The sequence below is a fragment of the Mobula birostris genome, chromosome 10 (assembly GCF_030028105.1).
Source record: "Mobula birostris isolate sMobBir1 chromosome 10, sMobBir1.hap1, whole genome shotgun sequence".
NCBI classification, from domain to species: Eukaryota; Metazoa; Chordata; class Chondrichthyes; order Myliobatiformes; family Myliobatidae; genus Mobula; species Mobula birostris.
Genome location: NC_092379.1, coordinates 2405001 through 2432610, shown reverse-complemented (window position 1 = coordinate 2432610; position 27610 = coordinate 2405001). Strand labels below are relative to the sequence as shown.

The following is a 27610-nucleotide window of genomic DNA, read 5'->3' as shown; positions in this document are numbered from 1 at the left end:
TCACGTGCCGAGCGGGGGGTGCCCGAACAGCAGAGTGAGGTGTGGAGTCCGGGCAGGGCGGAGGAACAGGTGGAGAAATGGGACTATACTCATCTCACCTCCCTAAGATCGAGAACCTTCCGGAAATCATGCAAGAGACAGGCTGTGAGTGAGCGCAAAATTGTTTGGGGTTATTCCAGCTGTAACTGTGGGTGGAATCTTGTCTTGAGTGTTGTCCGTGTTTAAAAAGGGAATGTCCCCACTTCCAGCCCTTGGTAAAGCACAGAGTCAATAGAAGTTGAATTTGTTACAGAGCAAATAATTCTTGGCAAACTCCCTCTGCTTGCTCTCAATGCTTCTTCATAATCTGGGGCGTGTTCCTTTCCTGAGTAGAAATTGGTGTTTCAGAACGTTGGGTTTGGCTGGCATCGGGCTGAACGGTGCTGGAGCAGGGCGGGTGGGGATGTGGGGACGTCGGCAGCATCTTCCAAACTGGACTCTTCTGCTTCACAACTATGAAATCCCCTTTGTGATGTTGTGCATGAGCAAATAAAATGTGTGGAGAGAGACCGTGGGGAAAGAGCTGTGACCCTGGGGAAAGAGCTGTGACTGTGACCTGACAATCGTTTTTACAGTAACATTTGAGACATAAGTGTGCTCGGGGAATTAACTCGGGTATTCTTCAGAACAGCGTAGTGAAGTCCTTCCATTGTGGAAGATCAGACAGTGTCTGGGTTAAAGTTCAAATTCCACCGTTCAGCCGTACACATGTATACCGCTAAGCGAAACATCGTTCTCTGGGACCAGGTTTCGTCATTCAACCATAAACATTTCCCACTATTCAGGATATTTACAGAGACAGGTGGGTATAAAAGGCCAGAAGGATCACTGGGGACCCGAGTCACCCCAACCACAAACTGTTCCAGCTGCGACCATCCGGGAAACGGTACCACAGCATAAAAGCCAGGACCAACAGGCTTTGGAACAGCTTCTTCCACCAGGCCATCAGACTGATTAATTCATGCTGACACAGCTGTATTTCTATATTATACTGACTGTCCTGTTGTACATACTATTTATTACAAATTACTACAAATTACACATTGCACCCTTGGATGGAGGCATAACATAAAGATTTTTACTCCTCATGTATGTGAAGGATGTAAGAAATAAAGTCAATTCAGTTCAAGAGCCTGTATACAGCTAAACAAAACATCATTCCTCTAGGACCAGATCAGAATCAGGTTTAATATCACCGTCATATGTTGTGCAATTTGTTGTCTTGTGGCAACAGTACATTGCAATACATCGTATTAGAGAAAAAACTGAGAATTACTGTAAATATATATATTTAAATAAGTAGTGCAAAAATTGAGAGGCAGTGTTTATAAGTTCAATATCTATTCAGAAATCTGATGGCAGAGGGGAAGAAGCTGTTCCTGAATCATTGAGTGTGTGTCTTCAGGCTCCTGTACCTCCTCCCTGATGGTGGCAATGAGAAGAGGGCATGTCCTGGGTGATGGGGGTCCTTGAAGATTGACACTGCCTTTTTGAGGCATCGCTCCTTGTAGGGGTCCTGGATGCTACAGACACTGGTGCCCATGTGGAGGACAACAAGTTTACAGCTTATTTCAATCCTGTGCTGTAGCCTCTCCCCCCGTACCAGAGGAGGAAAATACAGTACATACAGCACAGAAAATAATATTAACACAACAGAATAATGTAATAAGTATTCTGTAGATGTACAAGTTTACATAAAGTGCATACACTCTGTGACATATAGTTAAATATACAACAGTATTATGCTGCTGGCACTGTCATAAATAACGTGCACTGGGTGCTAACAGGGTGTTCAGAGGTCCCACAGCCTGGGGCAGGAAGCTGTTCCCCAGCCTAACAATCCCTGTTCTTATGCTAGAGAGGCTCCGGTGTGATTGTGGGAGATTTTAATTTTCCACACATAGACTGGGAAACCCATACTGTAAAAGGGCTGGATGGTTTGGAGTTTGTAAAATGTGTGCAAGGTGGTTTTTTGCAGCAATTCATAGAGGTACCAACTAGAGAAGGGTCAGTGTTAGATCTCTTGTTAGGGAATGAGATAGGTCAGGTGACAGAGGTATATGTTGGGGAGCACTTCGGGTCCAGTGATCACAATGCCATTAGTTTCAATATAATTATGGAGAAGGATAGGTCTGGACCCAGGGTTGAGATTTTTGATTGGAGAACGGCTAACTTTGAGGAGATGCGAAAGGATTTAGAAGGAGTGGATTGGGACGAATTGTTTTAAGGGAAGGATGTAATAGAGAAATGGAAGTCATTTAAAGGTGAAATTTTGAGGGTACAGAATCTTAACGTTCCTGTTAGGTTGAAAGGAAAGGTTAAAAGTTTCAGAGAGCCATGGTTTTCAAGGGATATTGGAAACTTGTTTCAGAAAAAGAGAGATATCGACAATAAATATAGGCAGCATGGAGTAAATGAGGTGCTCAAGGAATATAAAGAATGTAAAAAGAATCTTAAGAAAGAAATTAGAAAAGCTAAAAGAAGGTACGAGGTTGCTTTGGCAAGTAAGGTGAAAATAAATCCAAAAGGTTTTTACAGTTATATTAATAGCAAAAGGATAGTGAGGGATAAAATTGGTCCCTTAGAGAATCAGAGTGGACAGCTATGTGTGGAACCAAAAGAGATGGGGGAGATTTTGAACAATTTCTTTTCTTCGGTATTCATTAAGGAGAAGGATATTGAATTGTGTAAGGTAAGGAAAACAGGTAGGAAAGTTATGGAAACTATGATGATTAAAGAAGAGGAAGTACTGGCGCTTTTAAGGAATATAAAAGTGGATAAGCCTCTGGGTCCTGACAGGATATTCCCTAGGACCTTGAGGGAAGTTAGTGTAGAAATAGCAAGGGGTCTGACAGAAATATTTCAAATGTCATTAGAAATGGGGATGGTGCCGGAGGATTGGCGTATTGCTCATGTGGTTCCATTGTTTAAAAAAGGTTCTAAGAGTAAACCTAGCAATTGTCGGCCTGTGAGTTTGACGTCAGCAGTGGGTAAATTGATGGAAAGTATTCTTAGAGACGGTATATATAATTATCTGGATAGACAGGGTCTGATTAGGAACAGTCAACATGTATTTGTGTGTGGAAAGTCATGTTTGACAAATCTTATTGAATTTTTTGAAGAGGTTACTAGGAAAGTTGACGAGGGTAAAGTGGTGGATGTTGTCTATATGGACTTCAGTAAGGCCTTTGACAAGGTTCCACACGGAAGGTTAGTTAGGAAGGTTCAGTCGTTAGGTATTAATATTGAAGTAGTAAAATGGATTCAGCAGTGGCTGGATGGGAGATGCCAGAGAGTAGTGGTGGATAACTGTTTGTTAGATTGGAGGCCAGTGACTGGTGGTGTGCCTCAGGGATCTGTACTGGGTCCAATGTTGTTTGTCATATATATTAATGATCTGGATGATGGGGTGGTAAATTGGATTAGTAAGTATGCAGATGATACGAAGATAGGTCGCGTTGTCGGTAATGAAGTAGGTTTTCACAGCTTGCAGAGAGATTTAGGCCAGTTAGAAGAGTGGGCTGAAAGATGGCAGATGGAGTTTAATGCTGATAAGTGTGAGGTGCTACATTTTGGTAGGACTAATCAAAATAGGATATACATGGTAAATGGTAGGGCATTGAAGAATGCTATAGAACAGAGGGATCAAGGAATTATGGTGCATAGTTCCCTGAAGGTGGAATCTCATGTGGATAGGGTGGTAAAGAAAGCTTTTGGTATGCTGGCCTTTATAAATCAGAGCATTGAGTATAGGAGTTGGGATGTAATGTTAAAATTGTACAAGGCAGTAGTAAGGCCAAATTTGGAGTATTGTGTACAGTTCTGGTCACCGTATTATAGGAAAGATGTCAACAAGATAGAGTACAGAGAAGATTTACTAGAATGTTACCTGGGTTTCAGCACCTAAGTTACAGAGAAAGGTTGAACAAGTTGGGTCTTTATTCTTTGGAACGTAGAAGGTTGAGGGGGGACTTGAAAGAGGTATTTAAAATTATGAGGGGAATAGATAGAGTTGACGTGGATAGGCTTTTTCCATTGAGAGTAGGGGAGATTCAAACAAGAGGACATGAGTTGAGAGTTAGGGGGCAAAAGTTTAGGGGTAACATGAGGGGGAACTTCTTTACTCAGAGTGGTAGCTGTGTGGAACGAGCTTCCAGTAGAAGTGGTAGAGGCAGGTTTGATATTGTCATTTAAAGTAAAATTGGATAGCTATATGGACAGGAAATGAATGGAGGGTTATGGGCTGAGTGCAGGTCAGTGGGGCTACGTGAGAGTAAGAGTTCGGCACGGACTAGAAGGGCGGAGATGGCCTGTTTCCGTGCTGTAATTGTTATATGGTTCTATGGTTATAAAACAACAATAACAACAACAGCAAAATAACAACAGAGAAACAAGCCCCTTCCCTCCCTTTCTCCCACCCAGTGACCCACGTAGCCAACCACTCATTTACACTCATCCCATTTTGTCTTCCCCACACTCCTATTAACTCCCCACCCCCCAACCCCCACTCTCAAGGCAAAATACAGCAGTCAATTATCCTTCCGGATTTGGGAGGAAACAGAACACTCGGCGGGAAACATGCACGTGCTCAGAGGGAAAACGCGACAATTCCTCACCGAAGCGCCTGAACTCAGGATCAGTCCTGGGTATCTGGCACCATGAGACAGTGGCACCACTGTGCACCCAGACACTCCTGCCAGAACCACTGCTCGTTGCCTCTTGTCTCTGAATTAGGGGAATTGCATGCAAACCTGAGGCTGGGATCTGGTCCAAGGTACAGTATAGTTAGAATCAGAATCAGATCCGGTTTAATATCAGTGTATTTGGTGTGAAATTTGTTGTTCTGCGGCAGCAGTAAAGAGAGAGATAGAGAGATAAATATATAGACAGAGAGAGATAGGGAGCAATAAAGAGAGAGGGAGAATGAGAGAGAGAATGAGACAGAATGAAAGAGAGAAAGGGAGCGATAGAGAGAGAATGAGAGCAAGGGAGAGTGATTAAGAGAGAGAAAAAGGGAGCAGTAAAGAGAGCGAATGAGAGAAAGAGGCAGAGAGAGAGAAAGAGAGGAGAGAGAGAATGAAAGAGTATGGGAGAGAAAGAAAGATAGAATGAGAGAGCAAGGAAGATAGAGAGAATGAGAGAGATAGAGAGAAAGGAAAAGAAAAGGAGAGAGAGAATGAGAGAGAGACACAGAGAAAGAGGGAGAGACAGAGAGAGAGAGAATCCAGTTTATAATCAGTGACATACAATATGGTGTGACATGTGTTTGTTCTGTGGCAGCAGTACCATGCAATACACAAAAAACACTATAAATTCTAATCAAAAATAGACAGAAAACAATAAATACATGTTGCAGAAAGTGAGGAAAAGTAGTGAAGTCGTGTACAGGGACCATTCAGAAATCTGTTGGTGGACAGGAGGAAGCTGTTCCTAAAACGTTGAATGTGTGTCTTCAAGTTCTTGTACCTCCTCTCTGATGGTAGCAATGAGAAGAGGGCATGACCTGGGTACCAGGGCCCTTAATGATGGATGCTGCCTTCTAGAAGTATCACTTTTTCAAGTTTCCGGGATGCTGAGGGGGCTAGTGCCCATGGTGGAGCTGGCTGAGTTTGCAACCCCCTGGTACTACCTTTCAGGGATAAAAATAACCCCTTGACCAACAAGACCTGTGATTTAAAATAAGATTAGCTTCATATTATTGTCTTACGATGTGGCCTCCCACTGCGCACAAATCTGGTGAGTTTTCTGCATTTCTACAGTGAAAGTTCATCAAAGTCCTCGGAACATCTTGAGGTTCTGGGAAATCTCACTTGCCATCTAACCTGGTTCCTCAAGAACACCTCTTTAGTCAAGAAAGCACAGCAGCGTCCACTTTCTGAGGAGATTGAGACAAGTGATCTCTCCACAACCTCCCCCACCCCACAATCTAGCCAAGAGGGTCCTGACCAGCTGCATCACTGTCTGGTACGGGAATTGCAGGGAATCTGACAAGTTCCTACAAAGGATTGTGAGGATCACTGAGAGGATCAGTGGGGTCTCCCTTCCACCCATTGGAAGTATTTGTCAAGAACACTGCATTCAGGTTCCTTAGCTTTGTCAATGATCCCTCGCATCTGTCCAACAAGCTCTTTGACCCCTACCATCTGGCAGAAGGCGCTGTTGCATTAGGACAAAGACTGTCAGGACGGGAAACAGCTTCTTCCCCCAGGCTATGAGATGCTGAACTCCCTGTCTCCACCCAGGTCTCATCACATATGAAGTGCCAGTAGCTCATACAGTTTCCTTTTTTCTTGTGTGGTAAATGCGCCTTATTTGTTAATTTATTTGTGGTAATATTACTTTATGTGTTATGTGTATGAATTACAGTACTGTGCAAAAGTCTTAGGCACCCTAGATTTTTTATGTAGTGTCAATGGCATGGCCTCCACAGAGCCCTGATCTCCACATCATCAAGGCTGTCTGAGATTACCTGAAGAGACAGACGCAAGACAGCCAAAGTCTGCAGAAGAACTGTGCCAAGTTCTCCAAGATGCTTGGAACAACCTACCAGCCAACTGTCTTATAAAACTGCACCACAATGTACCAAGGAGAACTGGTGTGGTTTTTAAGGCAAAGAATAATCACACCAAATATTGATTTGATTTAGTTTTTCACTATTTATGCTCATTATAATGATTCTTTTTGATATTTAGAAACTCTTCATTTCATTATTTTTGAAAGCATCTTCACTTTACAACTTTTTTTTACATGTTGCTAAGACTTTTGCGCAGTACTGTATATGCAGCTTTGTCCAGAGGAACATTGTTTGGTTTGGCGGTGTACATGTGTACAGCTGAATGACCATAAACTGACCTTGAACTTAAACTTGAAATATCAGAAGTGAGCTCCCAGGAGCTAAATAAGGACTGATTGGCACAGCAGAATGGAAAGGAGTGATGTTCAGTGAGAAGGGCAGAGACCTGTGGTGATCCGAAATGGACTGATGTAGGGTGGGAAGAGTGGGACCTGAGGAGATCCAGGAGGGAGTGATGAACCATGGGAAGAGGAGGGACCTGTGGAGATCCAGGAAGGAGTGATGTAGAGTGGGAAGGGCAGGGACTTGTGGAGCTCCAGTTGAATCTGAGAGTAAATGGCCTTTTGTGGATCAGCTGATTCACCAAAATTGTGCAGAAAGAGTGTAGATTCCCCACTATTGGTCCACTGGGGCCAGTGACATGATTAATGGAGGTGCCTTCTTCTTGGGCCCTTAACTTCCAGTGGAGCACAGGGAACTGATGATCTCCCATCTTCATCGTCCAAAGTCAATGATATGGTTGGAGTTCATCAATGTTTCTGCAATCCATTCCATCCACAGTACAGGGAACTGGCTTATACAGCTTCACCAGAGCCCTGCTGGCCAGCCTTACCCATTTCCATCTCTCGTGATGGGGACGTGGTGTTGGACTTTGGGAGGCAATGGAAGTGTGTCTATGTATTAGGTTGGGATCTAAAGGGATCAGTGGTTTCTTTGCAAGGCTGTGAGTGGCCGGGATATCCCTGTTTAAGACCAGGTTGCTGTTTAGCAGGCATGCACCGATTACCTGAGCAACACACACAAAATGTTGGGGGAACTGAGCAAGCCCGGCAGCATCTGTAGAGGGGAATATACTACGTTTCAGACCGAGATCCTAATGCGGGGTCTCAGTCTGAAACGTTGACTGTTTATTCCTCTCCGTAGATGCTGCCTGACCTGCTGAGCTCCACCAGCATCTTTTGTGTGTCTTATCCGGGATTTCCAGCCTCTGCAGAATCTTGTCTGTTTATGAATCTTCCTTCTCTGTTTAGTTTCCAAGTCCCACATCTGCCGTCTGTATGATCGTTTTGAAGCGTTGGACCAGAGCAACATAGGGAAGCTGAGGTAAGCAGACATGAAGCGTGGCTACTGAATACGCTGGCGGCATGCACCCCCCCCCCCGAAAGAAACATTACTGTTTCGCCCAAATCTTAGGGAGCTTTTATTGGACCAACTGTGGCTCAATACTGGGCTAGCAGCAAAGGACTGGGCCAAAGACCCACAGGCAGGGGTTCAAATCTTATCAAATCAGCTGGCTCTTTAAATTCAAACAATGAAATAACACCTTGAAATAAAAATCCAGTGTCAATAATAAATGGTCATAATGGTGGACAAGTACCCTTTGGAAAATTAAATCCAGTGTTCTTTATACAGTCCAGTCGAAATGTTCTGTTTTGAAACTTCAAAACGTTAAAGTAATTCAAGGAAGACATGGGAGTCTGAAATGCTTCATCCTTACTTGAAGCGAGGCGTGCTCGTATCATGTGGTATCACGTATGCCATTCATGTATTTTTACAGAAACCAGTAATGAATTATTTAAACAAACAAGAATACTTAATCAAACAACATATATATATGATTACTCAAATACTATCGAAGTATTAAATGTACAACACTCCTCCCTGCTTACCTAAAAACTCCAACTCAATACAGAATGCAGAGGGTACAGAGAAGATTCACTAGAATGATTCCAGGAATGAGAGGGTTAACATATGAGGAACATTTGTCTGCTCTTGGACTGTATTCCTTGGAGTTTAGAAGAATGAGGGGGGACCTCATAGAAACATTTTGAATGTTGAAAGGCATGGACAGAGTGGATGTGGCAAAGTTGTTTCCCATGATGGGGGAGTCTAGTACAAGAGGGCATGACTTAAGGATTGAACGGCGCCCATTCAGAACAGAAATGCGAAGAAATTTTTTTAGTCAGAGGGTGGTGAATCTATGGAATTTGTTGCCATGGGCAGCAGTGGAGGCCAAGTCATTGGGTGTATTTAAGGCAGAGATTGATAGGTATCTGAGTAGCCAGGGCATCAAAGGTTATGGTGAGAAGGCGGGGGAGTGGGACTAAATGGGAGAATGGATCAGCTCATGATAAAATGGCGGAGCAGACTCGATGGGCCGAATGGCTGACTTCTGCTCCTTTGTCTTGTGGTCTTGCATACACAGTGCACTATATAATACAACTACTATATAATTGCCCCTTTCAGTCTTAAGGGTTTAATCGCAGTGGAGGATTTCTTACTCTTGTGGGATAATGTCTTTCCTGACGCGGGTGGGCGGTGGGGAGGGGAGGTCACTCTGCTGGGCAGGTGAGACTTGTGGCTGCGAAATGGCCTCAGGTTCTGCGGCTCCTTCATGGTGGTTGTAGGGGTTTGACTCTGCGACTGCGGATTGTGGCTCTGACAGCAGTAGCCACCTACCCTATCCTTGTCACCAACGTTATGTCTTGCAACTTCAAAACTTTAAAGTAAATCGAGGAAGACACGGGAGTCTGAAATACGGATCTGACTCCAGCTCATAATAAAATGGCAGAGCAGGCTCGATGGGCCGAATGGCCGGCTTCTGCTCCTTTGTCTCGTCTTATGGTCTTTACTTGAAGTGAGGCGTGCACATATCTTGTGATAGTGTGATGACTTAAGTACTTAGCGTATTTATATACAAGAGCACTCAAATACTATTGGAATAGTAAGTACACAACGCTATAGCTTAGCCTATACCCAGATCAGGATCCACCTTGTACTCCCTTCCAATCATCTTAAACTGATGCCCCTTTGTATGAGCCATTTCTGTCCAAGGTGAAAGTCTCTGGCTGTCGACATGATCTATGCCTCTTATCATCGGTCCATGCTCCCTCCACTTATGGAGTCATACAACATGAAAACAGTCCCTTTGGCCCAGCTTTCATAAGTTGTGAGGAAATATGGTCTGAAGAGGAACTCAGAAAGCAGGACAAAGTCCTTCTGTACCTGGTACACTGCACCAAAATGACTTTGACATGAGATGCCACTAAATACCTGTGAAACCATAGCGACTGACGGCAGAAGTCAATCAATAACTGGGCTGCAAGAAGCTGACGATCGTTTTACAACAGCTCAGGGAGCAGGAATGGGGAGCTCTGAGCCCTGCAGCCTCTGGGGACAGGCCCCACTTGTTCACAAGGTAGGGACAGTGTTGCCGCCAATGCCAGCATTTATCATCCCTCCCTCCTTGCCTCTGAGCTAGGGAGGCAGTTAAAGGCCCACCAGGGGTGGGTAGGAGGTTACATTCAGCCTTGTCCAGGTCCATCCATGGAAGACGTCAGTAAAGCCGGTGGAAATCAGAGAAACCACAGATGCTGGAATCAGAGAGAAAAGAGCAAATTCTGCAGGCACTCACTGACTTGGGTAGTGTCCATGGAATGAGGAACAGGCAACACTTAAGGTCCAGGACACAGCCAGTTCTGATGAAGGATTCTACACACCTAAATTGTAAACCATGGTAAACCATGTCCTTACCGCAGAAGCTGAAGATTTCCAGAACGTTCTTTTTTTGTTGATTTGATGGACACTTTCAGCAGTCTGCTATATTCAAAGTTCAAGCTACATTTATTACCAAAGTATGTATCTTGAGATTTGTCTCCTAACAGGCAGCCACAAAACAAAGAAACCCAATAGACCCCTTAAATCCCCAATGTGCAGAGAAAAAAAAGACAAATCGTGCAAACAGTAAAAGTAAGCGAATAGCAGGGGGCGGCCGCTCCGAAGTGATATCGTATGAGTTAACTAGGGGGCCGTGCGCAATCCTGATTTGATGGAGATGGATGTGAGAAGCACGGACGCAGAGGAACATCTGGAGAAACTTCTGAAATGCTTGCTTCACTGCCGCTGCTGCTGTGCGATCGAGAATCTCCAGAGGGGAAGGGTCCCAGATCCTCAGCTTTGCCTATTGCCTGTTGCTGGGGCCGGAATCGAAGCGCCCAGCAGAGATGGTGCTCGGTGTCGGAGGTCTGGTCAGAGGCTCGAAGTTTTCGGACAGACTCAAGAGTCGGCTTTGGTCGGGTGCTTCCAGGATGCTGCATCGGCAAGCTTGCGGCACTGGAAGCTCATGGCAGGAAGAGTTTTTTTTCTTCCTTCTACCGTCTGCGTGAGATGATGGGACTTTTGAGAGACTTTGAGACTTTTTTTTTTTACCATGCCCATGGTCTGTTCTTCATTAAATTACAGTATTGCTTTGCACTGTTGTAACTATATGTTATAGTTATGTGGTTTTTGTCAGTTTTTCAATCGGTTTGTCTTGTGTTTCTGTGTTATCATTCTGGAGAAACAGTGGATCATTTCTTAATGCATGCATTACTAAATGACAATAAAAGAGGACTGTGTGTCCCCATAATCTAATCTAATAGCATTCAGGACTGAAGTTCACAGTGAGTGGAAAGTGACACATGAAACCAGGCAACGCAACAACCCGTTAGTCGCAGGCCATAGCTGGAGTTCAGTTCAGAGATGAGGAAACCTCGCAGAGGAGTGAGCTGACTGACCCGTCCCTCAGCTCTGGCCCTGACACAACCTTTTCAATCTGGCCCGATCATTGGGTTCTAAAAAATTCCAGATTTATTTAATTATTTGTACTTAAATTCTCCAGCTACCCTGTTGGCATTTGAATTCAGCCTGGTCCAATCCAGTAACTTGCCACCACACTCCCTTACCCATGCGGGAGTGCAGGGAACAAAACAGGCCAGAAATCATTCAACGATACAGAAATACTTCAGATATTTTTGGCAGCGGTAAACCATTGCTGATAAATTGTCTGCCCCACACTGATAACTAAATTTAAATCACTAAAATGAAAGTTAGAGTCAAAAAATAAATATTGATCTTAGATATAGAAGGTATCTTATAAAATACTCAAATTGTGTAGAGTTTCAGTGAGGCCTGAAATTTAGCCTTGCTGATTATTTGCAGGGCAGACATTAGGGAACAGATGGGCCAAATGGCCTGTTTGCCCAATTTAATTTCCAAGTGTTAGATAAGAGAAGATTGGATAGCTACATGGATGGGAGGGGTATAGAGAGCTATGGTCCCCATGCAGGTCCAAGTGAGTAGGCAGCTTAAATGGTTCAGCAGGGACTAGATGGGCTGAAGGGCCTATTTCTCTGCTGTGCTTTTCTACGACTCTATAATAGTCACCTGGGCTAGGGCATTGTGAGTGAATGAGCCAAATGATGCCCCTCCCCTGGGCTGGAGACGGCTCAACCCAGACTCACACTCCCCTTCAAGGCTGGACTGTCAGAAGATGGTTCACCTTGTTATATGGTGACTGTCTATTCAGTCTAAACCACTTTGCTTCCAGTGGAAGACTTACCTGGGCTGAAGACGAAGGACATCTCAGTAAATTGAGAAATCGGAGTAGCTGGAATCCGCAGCAACAAAAATATCCGCTAGAGTAACTCAGCAGGCCAAGCAGCATCAGTGGGCGAGGTGGGGGGTGGGGGGAATGGTCTGTCAATATTTCATCCTGAGGGCTTCACTTTTCATCTGGGATAGTCCACGACAGTTCTTGGCTGTATGAAGCTGATAATTCATTGGTGCTGTGTTTGCTTTTTTTCAGATTATGAGGACACACAGTCTTCTTTTATTGTCATTTAGTAATGCATGCATTAAGAAATGATACAATATTCCTCCAGTATGATATCACAGAAACACAGGACAGACCAAGACTGAAAAACTGACAAAAACCACATAATTATAACATATAGTTACAACAGTGCAAAGCAATACCGTAACTTGATGAAGAACAGGCCATGGGCACGGTAAAAAAAAGTTCAAAGTCTCTCGAAAGTCCCACATCTCACGCAGAGGGGAGAAGGAAGAAAACTCTCCCTGCCATACCCAACCACAGTCCGACTCTGAGTCATCCAAAAACTTCAAGCCTCCGTCCAGCCCTCCGACACCGAGCACCAAGCACCATCTCTGCCGAGCACTTCGACCCCAGCCTCGGCCGCCAGCAGCAGGCAAAGCCGAGGATCTGGGGCCTTCCCTCCGGAGATTCTCGATCGTACAGTAGCAGCAGCAGCGAGGCGGGCATTTCAGAAGTTTCTCCAGATGTTCCTCTATGCTTCTCATGGCTGTCTCCAGCAAATCAGAATTGTGCACGGTACCCTATTTAACAAATACGATATCATTTCACCGGAGAGACTGTGCACGCTGCGTCGCACCACCATCTTCTCCTCCTGCCAATTAATACTGATGAGACCCAAAGCCAGGAGATAGAACAAAACCAAAACTCAAAATATTTCTTTATTCAGTAAAAACACACAACCAGAACTCAATGGATCTGGTGTTGAGAAGGTGAACAGTTTTAAGTTCCTTGGCATAAACAAAACCAAGTACCTCACTTGGTCTGTACACACCGGCTGAGTGGTGTGAAAAGCACAATAGCACCTCTTTCACCTCAGACGGTTGAAGAAGTTCGACATGAGTCCCCAAGTCCTAAGAACTTTCTACAGGGGCACAATTGAGAGCATCCTGACCGGCTGCATCACTGCCTGGTATGGGAACTGCAGAGAGTGGTGTGGACAGCCCAGCACATCTGTAGTTGTGAACTTCCCATGATTCAGGACATTTACAAAGACAGGTGTGTAAAAAGGGCCCGAAGGATCATTGGGGACCTGAGTCACCCCAAACACAAACTGTTCCAGCTGCTACCATCCAGGAAACGGTACCACAGCATTAAAGACAGGACTAACAGACTCCGGGACAGCTTCTTCCACCAGGCCATCAGACTGCTTAATTCACACTGATACAATTGTATTTCTATGCTATATTGACTATCCTGTTGTACATACTATTTATTATAAATTACTATAAATTGCACATTGCACATTTAGATGGAGATGTAGCGTAAAGATTTTTACTCCTCACAGACACGAAGGATGTAAGGAATGAAGTCAATTCGATTCAATACATCTGAAAGCATGACTACTTAAATGGTTTACCTAAGGGGCCTTCAGGGTGTTGATTGGAGGAATGTCCATTTAATAAAAGTCAGCTTGGGATTGGTTGTTAGCTGACCAATAGTCATGTGGGGGGCGTTAGTTTGCTTGTCAGTCAAAAGCCTCTTCTACCACGCCAGTCATCGATTGGCTGTTCGAAGGATGCAGCAGCTCTTTACCGCCATTCCCTCTGTGTCACAACACCGGTGTGCGGTCTCGGGCACCTTTCCTTTGTCTTCGGGCACTCATCTTCACACTGAGGTTGCGCCCGGAACCATTGGGAACGTATGCTGCAGATGTAGCAGGTCCCACGTGCGTACTTTGCTAAGTTTCTGTTTGTTGAATCTTTGGCTTGTAGCTGTGTAACTTGGGGGGACTTGGATGTTTGGTGAAATGTTTTACTATTTGTAAATAAATGATTAACACACTTATTCATAGTCAATGTCTTCTGTCTCACTTGCCAAACCTGTGAACTTATTTCCTCGTAAGGCCAATAGGCATTGGTCGTTTCGGAACAATTGGGACAGAACGCCCCCCACAGCTAAGTAGCTTGAGCTATACATACAAACTGCAGGTGGCACTCAACAAGCCCAGCAGCATCTACGGAGAAACAGTCGATGTTTCGGGCCGAGACCCTACATCAGGACTCCTGATACGTGGCTCTGGATCAACCAGCATCTGTCGAATCTTCTGGTGTTTATAAGTAGCTGAATAGTGGGCCCAAGAACAATTTGCATTTGGGGTGGCACGGTTAGCGTAACACGATTACAGCACGAGCTGCCAGATCAGTGTTCAATTCCCGTCACTGTCTGTGAGGAGTCTGTACGTTTTCCCCGTGACCACATGGACTTCCTCCAGGAGCCTCCGGTTTCCCCCCAGTTTCCAAAGATGAATGGTTAGGGTGCTGAGTTTCGGGCATGTTACGTTGGTGCTGGAAGCGTGACGACATTTGTGGGGCGCCCCCAGCACAATGCTCAGATTGTGTCGGTTGTTGGTACAAAATGTCTCATTTCACTGTGAGTTTCGGTGAAGGTGCGACAAATAAAGCTAATCGTTGTATGAAAAAATATGAAATGTTGGTGTTGTGATGTGTTTGTTTAGGGATACAGAGCATTAACAGGCTCTTCCAGTTCAACAACCCCGCGCCATCCCATCACACCCATGTGACCAATGAATCTACTTCTCATCGGACTTTGGACTGTGGGAGGAAACCAGAGCACCCGGAGGAAACCCTGGTATTCCACGGGGAGAACACACAAGCTCGTTATAGACAGTGGTAGGAATCGAACCCGGTTACTGTCACTGCAATAGCATTAACCACTGCGTGACCGTGCCATCACACACCCGTGAGGTGCTCAGACTGCAGATTTACCCCCTCCCTAAACTTGGCTCCCCAGCTTGTGAGCTGGGTCGTCTCTTTTCCTCCAAAGTCCTACCCCTACAGCCACTCCCAGCCCAGCTTAGTCAGAAGAACTTCAATAGATTGGACCTTGGAACCTAGTTCTCTGTATTATTTATTTATATATAACTTGCACAATTTGTCCTCCACTGCACATTGGTTGTCTGTCTGTTATTTATAGTTTTTCACATAATCTATTGTATCTCTTGATTTCCCATTAATAACTGCAGGAAAGATAACCTCAGGGTTGAACATTGATAATAAATTTACTTGGAGCTTTGAACATTGTTTGACACTGCAGTGACTGGTTTAACCACTAGAGGAGCTCCTGTGCTCCCTCCACCCTCACCCAAGATGTTGCAGGAGGGTCTGATGGCTTTGCGTTATTTAATAAAAAGATTTATGATCACGTTCCTATCTTCAATGTGCAACCTTTGTGCTCCACACAAGATAGATGTAGATAGCTTTGGCCGCGGAGGACAGAGTCCATTGTTACAACAAGAAGAACTGAACTCTGGTGGGAGGTGAGGATCCTGGCACCGGATGCATGAACTGCAAGGCAAGTCCAGAGGAAGGGTCTCGACTCGTTATTCCTCTCCGTAGCTGCTGCCTGACCTGCTGAGTTCCTCTAACATTTCGTGTGCGTGTTCCAACAATACTTTTATGGGTTATATCCTGCCAATTAATGTAGAAGATTAATCAGGATCAGAATCCTGTTTATTAACATTGAAATTTGTTGTTTTGTGGCAATATACAAAATACAGTATAAATTACAATAATAATTATTGTGGGCATATGGCCAAGTGGTTAAGGCATTGGACTAGCGACCTGAAGGTCGTGAGTTCGAGCCCCAGCCGAGGCAACGTGTTGTGTCCTTGAGCAAGGCACTTAACCACACATTGCTCTGCGATGACGCTGGTGCCAAGTTGTGTGGGTCCTAATACCCTTCCCTTGGACAACATTGGTGTTGTGGAGAGGGGAGACTTGCAGCATGGGCAACTGCTGGTCTTCCATACAACCTTGCCCAGGCCTGCGCCCTGGAGAGTGAAGACTTTCCAGGGGCAGGTCCATGGTCTCGCAAGACTAACGGTTGCCTTTATTATTTTATTATGTAAACATGAGAAGATCTGCAGATAGAAATCCAGAGGAACACAGACAAAATGCTGGAGGAACTCAGCAGGTCAGGCAGCATCTATGGAAATGAATAAACAGTTGACATTTTGAGCCGAGACCTTTCCTCAGTATTGGAAAGGAAGCTGGAAGATGCCAAAATAAAAAGAAAAGCAGGGGAAGGGAAGGAGGGTAGTACAGTATAATTAAGTAAATAGTGCACAAAGAGAGCAAAAATAGTGAGGTAGAGTTCATGAGCTCTTTGTCAGTTCAGAAATCGGTTGCCGAGGGGAAGAAGCCATTCCTGAAATGGGATTGTGTCCCTTCAGGCTCCTGTACCTTCTCCCTGATGGTAGCAATGACAAAAGGGCACGTCTTGGGTGATGGGGGTCTGTGACAATGGAGGTCACCTTTTGAAGATGTCCTGGATGCTGGGGTGTCCCGTGCTCACGATGGAGCTGGCTGAGTTCACGAACTTCTGCAGTTTTTCCGATCCTGCACAGTGGCCCCTCCACCCCAGATGCTGATGACTGGTGAAAGAAGGCTTAAAGATTGTATTTCTTTGTGCCACCTTTCACAGATCTCTTGCTCTGGACGATGCCAGGGTCCCTCTGACACAGCTCTGAGTTGATGGTACCACAGGGTGCGAGAAAAAGCAATGCTGGGGGACCTCCTTCCCCATGGAGAGGGAGGGATGCCAAGTTACACGATGCCAAACCAAGACATGAACTATATTCCAGACTAGAAACTCGACCTGAGACTCTAGGGGGCGACGTTGGGGGAGTGCTACACTGGCAGAATTACCAACGGTTCAGGCATTAAATCAGAATGATATCTACTTGTGTTAGACCAATAATAAAGATTCCGCCAGCATCTTGTGTGTATTGCTTCGATTTCCAGCATCTGCAGGTTTTCTCTTGTTTGTGATAAAGATTCCAAATCCCTATTTGTAATAGATTAAGGATCTTTCTGTGCCCTGGGCCACGTTTCAAGTCCAAACACTAGTTGACCACTGCGCTCTGTGACACCTTTGAGCGTGAACCAACCCCCGTGGCCGAGGACGCAGCAAAGGTCTGCACTTGGGAGAAGTGAGTAGAGGGTCCGGTGCTTTGCGGATTCCTGCCGGCCGTGATAAGGCGCCACACAAATGCACATCCTGGTTGTTTCTGCTTTCCAGCCGGCCCGACTTCCAGCGCATCGGAGCGCTCGCGGTAAATCCTCTGGGAGAGCGAATCATCAACGCCTTCTTTCCTGATGGGTGAGTGGCTGAGGCTGGGGCTTGTGGGGAAGGGGGATATCCTTCCTACTCTGGTTGAGGGGGGGGGTGAAGAGAAGGCGAGCAGATGGGTGAAGGATCTGGGAAGTTACTCTAAAGCTTCATAAAACACTGAACTCATCCCAGTAGCGCAGTGTGGCCGACCCCTGGCATCACATATCCAAGAGCACAGGAGGGCTTACTAACACACCCAACCACATTTTCAACCTAGTCTGATATCACAGACCGCAGAGGTCCCAGTTCAGATCCCTGTGGAACAGCACTACTCAGAGAGCTCCAGTCAGAACAGCACCAGAGACCTCTATCTTCTGTCTTGTATGGACAAGCCGATTAGACCAGAAGAGCATGAGATACAGGAGCAGAATTAGGCCATTTGACCCACTGAGTCTGCTCCACCATTTCATCGTGGCTGATCCATTATCCCTCTCAGCCCCAATCTCCTGCTTTCTCCCTGTATCCGTTCATGCCCTGACTGTTCAAGAATCTATCAACTTCTGCCTTAAATATATACAAAGACTTGGCCTCCACAGCTGCCTGTGGCAATGAATTCCACAGATTCACCTCCCTCTGGCTAAAGAAATTCCTCCTCGGCTCCATTCTTAAAAAAAGGGGCCCCCTATTCTGAAGCTGTGTCCTCTGGTCTTGGACTCTCCCACCATAGGAAACATCCTCTCCACATCCACTCGATCAAGGTCTTTCGCCGTTCAATAGATTCCTTTGAGGTCACCCCTTGTTCTTCTGAATTCCAATTCGAAATCAGTGTGGATTTTAACCACCCCAGTGTGGGAAATAGTGCTGCTTAATATTACAAGTGAGTAAGTCTAGGATCAGAGGACACAGACTGAGAATAGAGGGGCATCCTTTTAAACTGAGATGAGGAGGAATTTCTTTAGCAAGAGTGTGCTGAATCTGCGGAATTCTTTGCCACAGGCAACTGCTGAGGCCAGTTCTTTGGGTATATTTAAAGCAGAGGTTGATAGATTCTTGATTAGTCAGGATGTGAAGGTTGCAAGGAGGAGGCAGGAGATTGGGATTGAGAGGGAAATGATGAAATGGCAGAGCAGATTTGATGGGCTGAATGGCTTAATTCTGCTCCTATATCTGATTGTGTTATAGCCTAATATCTACTCCATCTGTGCCTCACTAAAGAAATTTGGCACGATTGTCAACTCTTACCAATTTTTCTCCACATCAAAAGCATTCTATTTCGATGAAGAACAGCTTATCATGACAAATCCTTTGTTTGTGACCCTTGAGGAATTTGTGGACACAGCTCAGCACATCACAGGATCCAGCCTCCCCTCCATGAACTCTGCCTACACTTCTCACTGCCTCAGTACAGCAGCCTGAATAACCAAAGACCCCACCCTCCCCAGACATTCTGTCTTCTCCCCTCTCCCACTGGGCAGAAGACACAAAAGCCTGAAAGCACGTCCCAAATCAGAATCAGGTTTAATATCACTGGTATGTGTGTTGAAGTGTGTTGCTTTGCTACAGCAGTACATTGCAATACATAATTAAAAATGATAAATGACAATAAGAAATACATATATGAAAAAAATAAATAAATAGTGCAAAAAAATGGTCAGCTAGTGTACGTGGGTACCACCAGACTCAATCTCACTGATATCAGACTCCTGTATGATAAGATAGTCTCTTGGCTATCTACCTCGTTATGATCTTGTACCTTATTGTTAACGTACACTGCACTTTTTCAGTAGCTGTTACACTCTATTCTGCATTCTGTTACTGTTTTACCTTGTTCTACCTCACTGTGTAATGATCTGATCTGTATGAACAGTATGCAAGACAAGCTTTCCACTGTAGATCTGTACATGTGACAATCATAAACCGATTCTGATTCCGATTCTAATGCCCCTCATCCTCCGCTGCTTCAGGGAATACTGTCCCAGCCTATCGAATCTCTCCCTGTAACGAAAGCCCTTCGACCCAGGGCAACCTCCTGGTGAATCTCCTCCACACCCTCTGATTTCTGTCTGCGTTACAGCATCTGTATTTATGCACAATTTATTCCAATTATGGGTGTCAAGCACTAACCTTATTTTATATAATTCTTTACTCTTTATAAGTGTTGAATGTTGTTTTGGTTGCATGTCCCACTGACTAACACATCACAGCAAATTCCTAATACATGTAAATCTATATGGCGAACAAAATTCAACTGAAATTCACTGATTCCATTCAGAAATCAATGGAATAATTTTCAAAGAGGGTGACCTGATAGACTTTGGGGCTAAAGCAGGTGAATGGGGTCTTGCTTTGTGTTGTTTGGTAATAACTAAAAGTAATAACTTTTAGAGAGAAGTGCTGTTGCACCATCCCCTCAGCTGCTTTCCCTAACTCACCTTCCTCTATTTTCCCAGTAAGGATACGCTGGACTTCCGTTCATTTGTCCGCATCCTGGCGTGCTTCCGGCCCATCGGAAAGGTCAAGTCATCAGATCCTCAGGCCCCCGAACCAATTAATAGCCGAGACAACAAGCTGCGGTGTGAGTATAGCAAGTAGCACATCTCACCAAACCATCAGGGACAAGCCTGGTACTTCTACTGTGGTGGGACACCAGATTAAGTTCAGAACCTCAGTGGAGAGAACTAGGTTCAACTATCATGGGCTGTTTCTTCACTGTCCTTCCTTCAAACCACAGGACCATAGGAGCAGAATGATGCCACTCGGCCCATCGAGTCTGCTGCACCATTCCATCATGGCTGATTTATTATCTCTCTCAATCCTAATCTCCTGCCTTCTCCCCATAACCTTTGACATCCTGACTAATCAAGAACCTGTCAACCTCCTCTTTAAATATACCCAATAACTTGGCTTCCACTGCAATCAGCAACAATGAATTCCACAGATTTTTTTTTTCTCTGCAGAAGTGGTTTGTTTTTGCCTTCTTCTGGACAGTGTCTTTACCAGACGGGTGACCCCAGCCATTATCGATACTCGTCAGAGATTGCCTAGTGACAGTGGTCACATAACCAGGAGTTGTGATCTGCACCGGCTGTTCATACGACTGTCCACCACCTGCCCCCATGGCTTCACATGACCCTGATCAGGGGCTAAGCAGGTGCTACACCTTGTCCAAGGGTGACCAGCAGGCTAGCAGAGGGAAGGAGTGCCTTACACCTCCTTTGGTAGAGACGTATCTCCACCCCACCACCCAAGACCATAGCTGCTCGAGAGACTTAGTAGATCGAGCAGCAACTGCAGTGGAGAGGGAGGAAGGAATGAGTTGGCAATGTTTCAGGTCAAAACACGACATCGGAACAGGGAGTGGAATGAATAGTGTCGGAGAAAGGGGCATTGGTGAGGCAGGGGGGAGGTGCGATTGGTGGACTGCGGGAGGAGGGAGGGTTATCGAAGGATGATCCAGGTAAGGAAGGGAAAGAGGTGCAGCGGTTTAAATCAAAGGTTTAGTGGCGCACAGCCGAGATGATTGACGGCTTTTCTCTGTCATATTTCAGTTGCCTTTGAGCTGTATGACCAGGACAAGGATGGGAAAATCTCGAGAGACGAACTCTACCAGGTAAACTAGGTACTAGGTACAGAGGAGATGTCAGGGGTAAGTTTGTTACGCAGGGTGTGGTGAGTGTGCGGATGGGCTGACGACGATGGTGGTGGAGGCAGAATCGATAGGGTCTTTGAAGAGACTCCTGGATGGCTACATGGAGCTCAGAAATATAGAGGGCTATGGGTAAAGCCTAGGTAGTAAGGTAAGGAAGGTAGGGACATGTTCAGCACAGCTTTGTGGGCCAAAGGGCCTGTACTGCAGACATCCCACCTCTCCTGGAAGTTCCGGGAGTCTCCCGCATATTAATAGTGGCTCCCTGATGCCCGCAAATTATATACAATATCACAGAAATCAATTTTTTTGAGAGCGAACGAGCGAGAGCAAGCAAGCAAGAGAGAGAGAGAGAGAAAGCAAGTGAGAGAGAAAGCAAGCGAGAGCGTGCTAGCGACCACGAGAGAGAGAGAGCGAGAGCACGCCATGGCAGAGTGTTCCAGAAAAAAAAGAAAATATAAAACGTACATCACCCCAGACTACACTAAAGTGTACCCCTACTTAATAGGAGTCAAAATAATGACAGTGTTGCTCGCTGCACTGTTTGCAACAGTGACTTTTCTATTGCCCATGGTGGGTTAAGACTGTAAAAGACATGTTGAGGTGAGTTTAACAGGAGTCATTCGTTCATTAGCATAGCTAACGTTATTTAAACTAGCTGGCCGGCTGCTAAGGAGCTACTCTATTACAGACATCCCACCTCTCCTGGAAGTTCCGGGAGTCTCCCGCAAATTGATGGTGCTACCTCCCTGAAATCAGTTTTTGCAGGGTGGGATGTCTGGTATTGTGCTGTAGATTTTTTTTATGTTTCTATGTTTAAACATGGGATTGAGAAAATGTGACCTCCAACACTACAGAAAACACCCAAAACATGGTATCTTAACAAAAAAATGTCTATTCCAACAATCTCTGTAAAGATTTCAGTGTGTGTGGGACAGAAAGAGAGAGAGAGAAAGAGATTGTTGTTGCTCATGTTGCTCTGTTGACATTGTGGACATGCGATGTTGGCAGTGGAATGTGTGGCAATACTTGCGGGCCGCCCCCAGCACGTCCTGAGGTTGTGTTGGTTGTTAACACACACGACGCATTTCTCTGTATGTTTCGATGTACACCTGATAAATAAAACTGAATCTAAACCAGAATGGGGTTCCTGGGCCAAGATGAAAGCCAAAGGTCTGTCCTTCCCCCTCAGGTGCTGTTCATGATGATGGAGGCAGAGGTCACGGAGGACCAACTGGACAGTATCATTGACCGCACCATCCAGGAGGCTGATCTAGACGGTGACGGTGCCATCTCTTTCGAGGAGTTCAGGAAGGTACGCCCGCCCTCACTGCTCTCTCTCGGCCTCAGTGTGAGGTCAGGCCCACAGTCGGGATCTGGGTGGGTCTTTCCATCGGCACGGCGTGGGTGGGAGGGAGGAGCTCTACCTGCAGGTGTCAGTGGCGACTGAGGTGAGAGATGGTTCGAATCCATCTGCTAATCATGTTCCAGCAAATCCTACCGGATTCGGACTTCCCTATGACACCCTTCCACCCTTCCGGCAGTTCCACTAGTCTGCAGGAGCTCAGTGCGCGGCCTGGAAGAGAGATCACTGTAGTGATGAAGAAAAATGGCTCATGTTGGGCCCCGGTAACCAACAGGACTCAATAGATTTGAACTGGCTGCATTTGGATTGGCCGAAGTTGGGCTGGTTCAGGATTGGCATCAGCAAAGCCTGGCGTGTTAGGATTGGCTAGGTCTGGGCCAGGCTGGTTGAGGATTCGCCAAGGTTGAGCATGTTCAGGATAGGCCAAGGCCAGGCCAGGTGAGGTTCGGGATTGGCTGGACCTGGGTCGGGAGGGAGCTGGGTTCTAAAGATGAAGTTTTTTAAAGATTAGATTTGTCGCCTGTACATCAAAATATACAGTGAAATATGTTGTTTGCGTTAATAACCAACACAGTTCGAGGATGTGCTGGGGAGAACCCACAAGTGTCACCATTCTCTGGTGCCAAGTAGTGTGGCCACAGCTTACTGACCCTAATCTATACGTCTTTGAAGCGTGGGAGGAAACCCACGTAGTCACTGGGAGAAGGTATAAACTCCTGACAGAAAACAGCACACATTCAGCTCTGATCTCCGGCACAGTAAAGTGTAACATGAATCACCACGTACTCTACTGTGCCGTTCCTAATTTTACCCCTGAGCAGGTCTCCTCCACCCTGAGCCAGTGGTTTGCCATTGCCATCTTCTGGACAGTGTCTTTACAAGACGGGTGACCCCAGCCATTATCAATGCTCTTCAGAGATTGTCTGCCTGGTGTCAGTGGTCACATAACCATAGAAACATAGAAAATAGGTGCAGGAGTAGGCCATTCAGCCCATCGAGCCTGCACCGCCATTCAGTATGATCATGGCTGATCATCCAACTCAGAACCCTGTACCAGCCTTCCCTCCATACCCCCTGATCCCTTTAGCCACAGGGGCCATATCTAACTCCCTCTTAAATATAGCCAATGAACTGGCCTCAACTGTTTCCTGTGGCAGAGAATTCCACAGATTCATCACTCTCTGTGTGAAGAAGTTTTTCCTAATCACGGTCCTAAAAGGCTTCCCCTTTATCCTCAAACTGTGACCCCTCATTCTGGACTTCCCCAACATCAGGAACAATCTTCCTGCATCTAGCCTGTCCAATCCCTTTAGGATTTTATACGTTTCAATCAGATCCCCCCTCAATCTTCTAAATTCTAACGAGTATAAGCTTAGTTCATCCAGTCTTTCATCATATAAAAGTCCTGCCATCCCAGGAATCAATCTGGTGAACCTTCTTTGTACTCCCTCTATGGCAAGGATGTCTTTCCTCAGATTAGGGGACCAAAACTGCACACAATACTCCAGGTGTGGTCTCACCAAGGCCTTGTACAACTGCAGTAGTACCTCCCTGCTCCTGTACTCAAATCCTCTTGCTATAAATGCCAGCATACGATTCGTCTTTTTCACCGCCTGCTGTACCTGCATGCCCACTTTCAATGACTGGTGTATAATGACACCCAGGTCTCGTTGCACCTCCCCTTTTCCTAATCGGCCACCATTCAGATAATAATCTGCTTTCCTGTTTTTGCCACCAAAGTGGATAACTTCACATTTATCCACATTAAATTGCATCTGCCATGAATTTGCCCACTCACCTAACCTATCCAAGTCACCCTGCATCCTCTTAACATCCTCCTCAGAGCTAACACTGCCGCCCAGCTTCATGTCATCCGCAAACTTGGAGGTGCTGTATTTAATTCCCTCATTCGTCATTAATATATATTGTAAACAACTGGGGTCCCAGCACTGAGCCTTGCGGTACCCCACTAGTCACTGCCTGCCATTCTGAAAAGGTCCCGTTTATTCCCACTCTTTGCTTCCTGTCTGCCAACCAATTCTCTATCCACATCAATACCTTACCCCCAATACCGTGTGCTTTAAGTTTGCACACTAATCTCCTATGTGGGACCTTGTCAAAAAGCCTTTTGAAAATCCAAATATACCACATCCCCACTGGTTCTCCCCTACTCACTCTACTAGTTACATCCTCAAAAAATTCTATGAGATTCGTCAGACATGATTTTCCTTTCACAAATCCATGCTGACTTTGTCCGATGATTTCACCGCTTTCCAAATGTGCTGTTATCACATCTTTGATAACTGACTCCAGCAGTTTCCCTACCACCGATGTTAGGCTAACCGGTCTATAATTCCCTGGTTTCTCTCTCCCTCCTTTTTTAAAAAGTGGGGTTACATTAGCCACCCTCCAATCCTCAGGAACTAGTCCAGAATCTAAAGAGTTTTGAAAAATTATCACTAATGCATCCACTATTTCTTGGGCTACTTCCTTAAGCACTCTGGGATGAAGACCATCTGGCCCTAGGGATTTATCTGCCTTTAATCCCTTCAATTTACCTAACACCACTTCCCTACTAACATGTATTTCCCTCAGTTCCTCCATCTCACTGGACCCCCTGTCCCCTACTATTTCCGGAAGATTATTTATGTCCTCCTTCGTGAAAACAGAATCAAAGTAATTATTCAATTGGTCTGCCATGTCCTTGCTCCCCATAATCAATTCACCTGTTTCTGTCTGCAGGGGACCTACATTTGTCTGAACCAATCTTTTTCTTTTCACATATCTATAAAAGCTTTTACAGTCAGTTTTTATGTTCCCTGCCAGTTTTCTCTCATAATCTTTTTTCCCCTTCCTAATTAAACCCTTTGTCCTCCTCTGCTGGACTCTCAGTCCTCAGGTGAGCCACTTTTTCTGGCTAATTTGTATGCTTCTTCTTTGGAATTGATACTATCCCTAATTTCCTTTGTCAGCCACGGGTGCACTACCTTCCTTGATTTATTCTTTTGCCAAACTGGGATGAACAACCAGGACGTGTGATCTGCACCGGCTGCTCATACGGCCATCCACCACCTGCTCCCATGGCTTCATGTGACCCTGATCCGGGGGGTGGTGGGGAGCGCTGGGGTGGGAGGTGGATTGCCCAGGAGGTGCTACATCTTGCCCAAGGGTGACCTGCAGGCTAGCGGAGGGAAGAAGTGCCTTACACCTCCTTTGGTAGAGTCGTATCTCCACCCGGCCACCCAGGTATACGAGATGAATAAATGAATCTGTTCTGACCTGATCCTGACTTGGTGCTTCATGGTCTGATACATGAACTTCACCGTACTTGGGCAGATGGTAATACATTTGGCTTGACTTCAGTTTCGTTCTGAGCAAACACCATGATGTCTCTCTGTTTCTGCCTCTGTCACAGAGCCTTGAGAATGTTAACCTGGAGCACAAGATGAGCATTCGATTCCTTCAGTGAGATCCAGAGGACTGTGGCAAGGAACCCCTGGGAGCTCCTTCTATGATCCACCCACTGGGTTTCGAGTCTGGTTACCGGATTGAAAACATAAACTGTCTGTTCTGCGTGTGATAGGCTTCCTCGTCAAAATTTATATCTTAAGGCTCGAGCCATTTCTTCCCCTCACCCCCCACCCTTCCTTCCTTTCCAGGATTTCAAAGTTCAAAGTAACTTTATTATCAAAGTACATACATGTTACCATACACAACCCTGAAATTTGTTCTTCTTTTGCCTTTTCCGAATTAGCAGTTTGGATCTTTCTGTAAACTGAGAAGCCTTCTATTCTGATCACTGGCGTGCTGGCAGAAAGCCATGTCTCACTCTGACATAGAATACAACAATCTCTCCTATCCCTCTCATACAGCAATCTCACCCTCAGGTCCTCAGTTTCATTCTCCAGCAACTGCACATTTCCTAACAAGACGCTGGGTGAGGGGGCTTCATTCCTCTGCATTTCAGCCTGGCATGAAGTCGTTCGCTGCCATTCCCCCCTGCCTGCTTCCAGCCATGGCGATGAACCTGCATCCGCTTAGAGGGTCCATTGATTGTGAAATCCGTAATTAAGTAGATTTAAAAATACATTGCTTAGAGGGAAACTACATGCCACAGATTGAAGTGAGAGTAATTCAAAAGAGGTATATTTAAAAGTATTGTTTGTAGCGTAGCGAATATTGCCTTAGTTCACGGGTGCCATCTTGACCTCAGGACCATTCAGGAGCTGGGAAATTTCTGCCCTGGGGTCGGGGAGGCAAATTTTCTGCTCCCTCTGTCCACTGGTGTTTGGGAGTCCCACATTTAACCACATACACTACCAAGGATCTGCTTCTGTGTGTCTACCAAGGACAGAATCTCACTTCAACAAGGAGGAGGAATCCACTGGTGTTTGAAAACTCATTGAGTTGGGTCGCCACCAGAGGGTGTCAGAAGGGGAGGGTGATCTCCTGTAGGATCCTGCACCTAATGAACCCACCTCCCTACAATGAAGCCAGTGGAGCTGCAGATGGTTAATCAGTGGGTTACTGGCATCTATAACCCAGGGAGGCCATTCAGCCCATTGATTTTATGCCATCCTGACTAGTCCCACCCTGTAGAGTTCTCCTACCTTTTAAGTGCCTGGGTCTCTCCTAATCCCCCAACGTTTGCTGTGCTTTGAAAAGAAAATCCTCTAATTCTCTCCAACAGATCCACCAACGTTGAAATTGTATAAGATGTCAGGGAGGCCTAATTTGGAGTTTTGTGTGCAGTTTTGGTCACCTGTCTACAGGGTATACAAAATGATGAGGGGTATAGATAGGGTAAATGCAAGCAGGCTTTTTCCACTGAGGTTGGCTGAGACCAGAACTAAAATCACGGGTTAAGAGTGTGTAACTCCAATACATAAATCTAATTGCAAGAAAAAGACGGGTGCCCTGGAGAATGAAACAATTTATTTTTTAACTTAAGATGATGTATGATGTGGTGATGTAATGATGAATGCCATTTACGTGCTTTTACATATAACCCGTAATGAACTATTTAAGCAATAAAGA

The 27610-nt window shown here is 45.5% G+C and overlaps 1 protein-coding gene across 1 annotated transcript; it reads left to right on the top strand.

The window, feature by feature from the left end:
* Positions 1-27610, top strand: chp2 (calcineurin-like EF-hand protein 2). The gene is made up of 7 exons (XM_072271143.1): positions 1-144; positions 7864-7936; positions 17529-17609; positions 20012-20136; positions 21110-21171; positions 22400-22522; positions 25989-27610. The coding sequence occupies exons 1-7, from the start codon at positions 78-80 to the stop codon at positions 26040-26042; spliced, it is 585 nt and encodes a 194-aa protein (XP_072127244.1). The 5' UTR covers positions 1-77; the 3' UTR covers positions 26043-27610.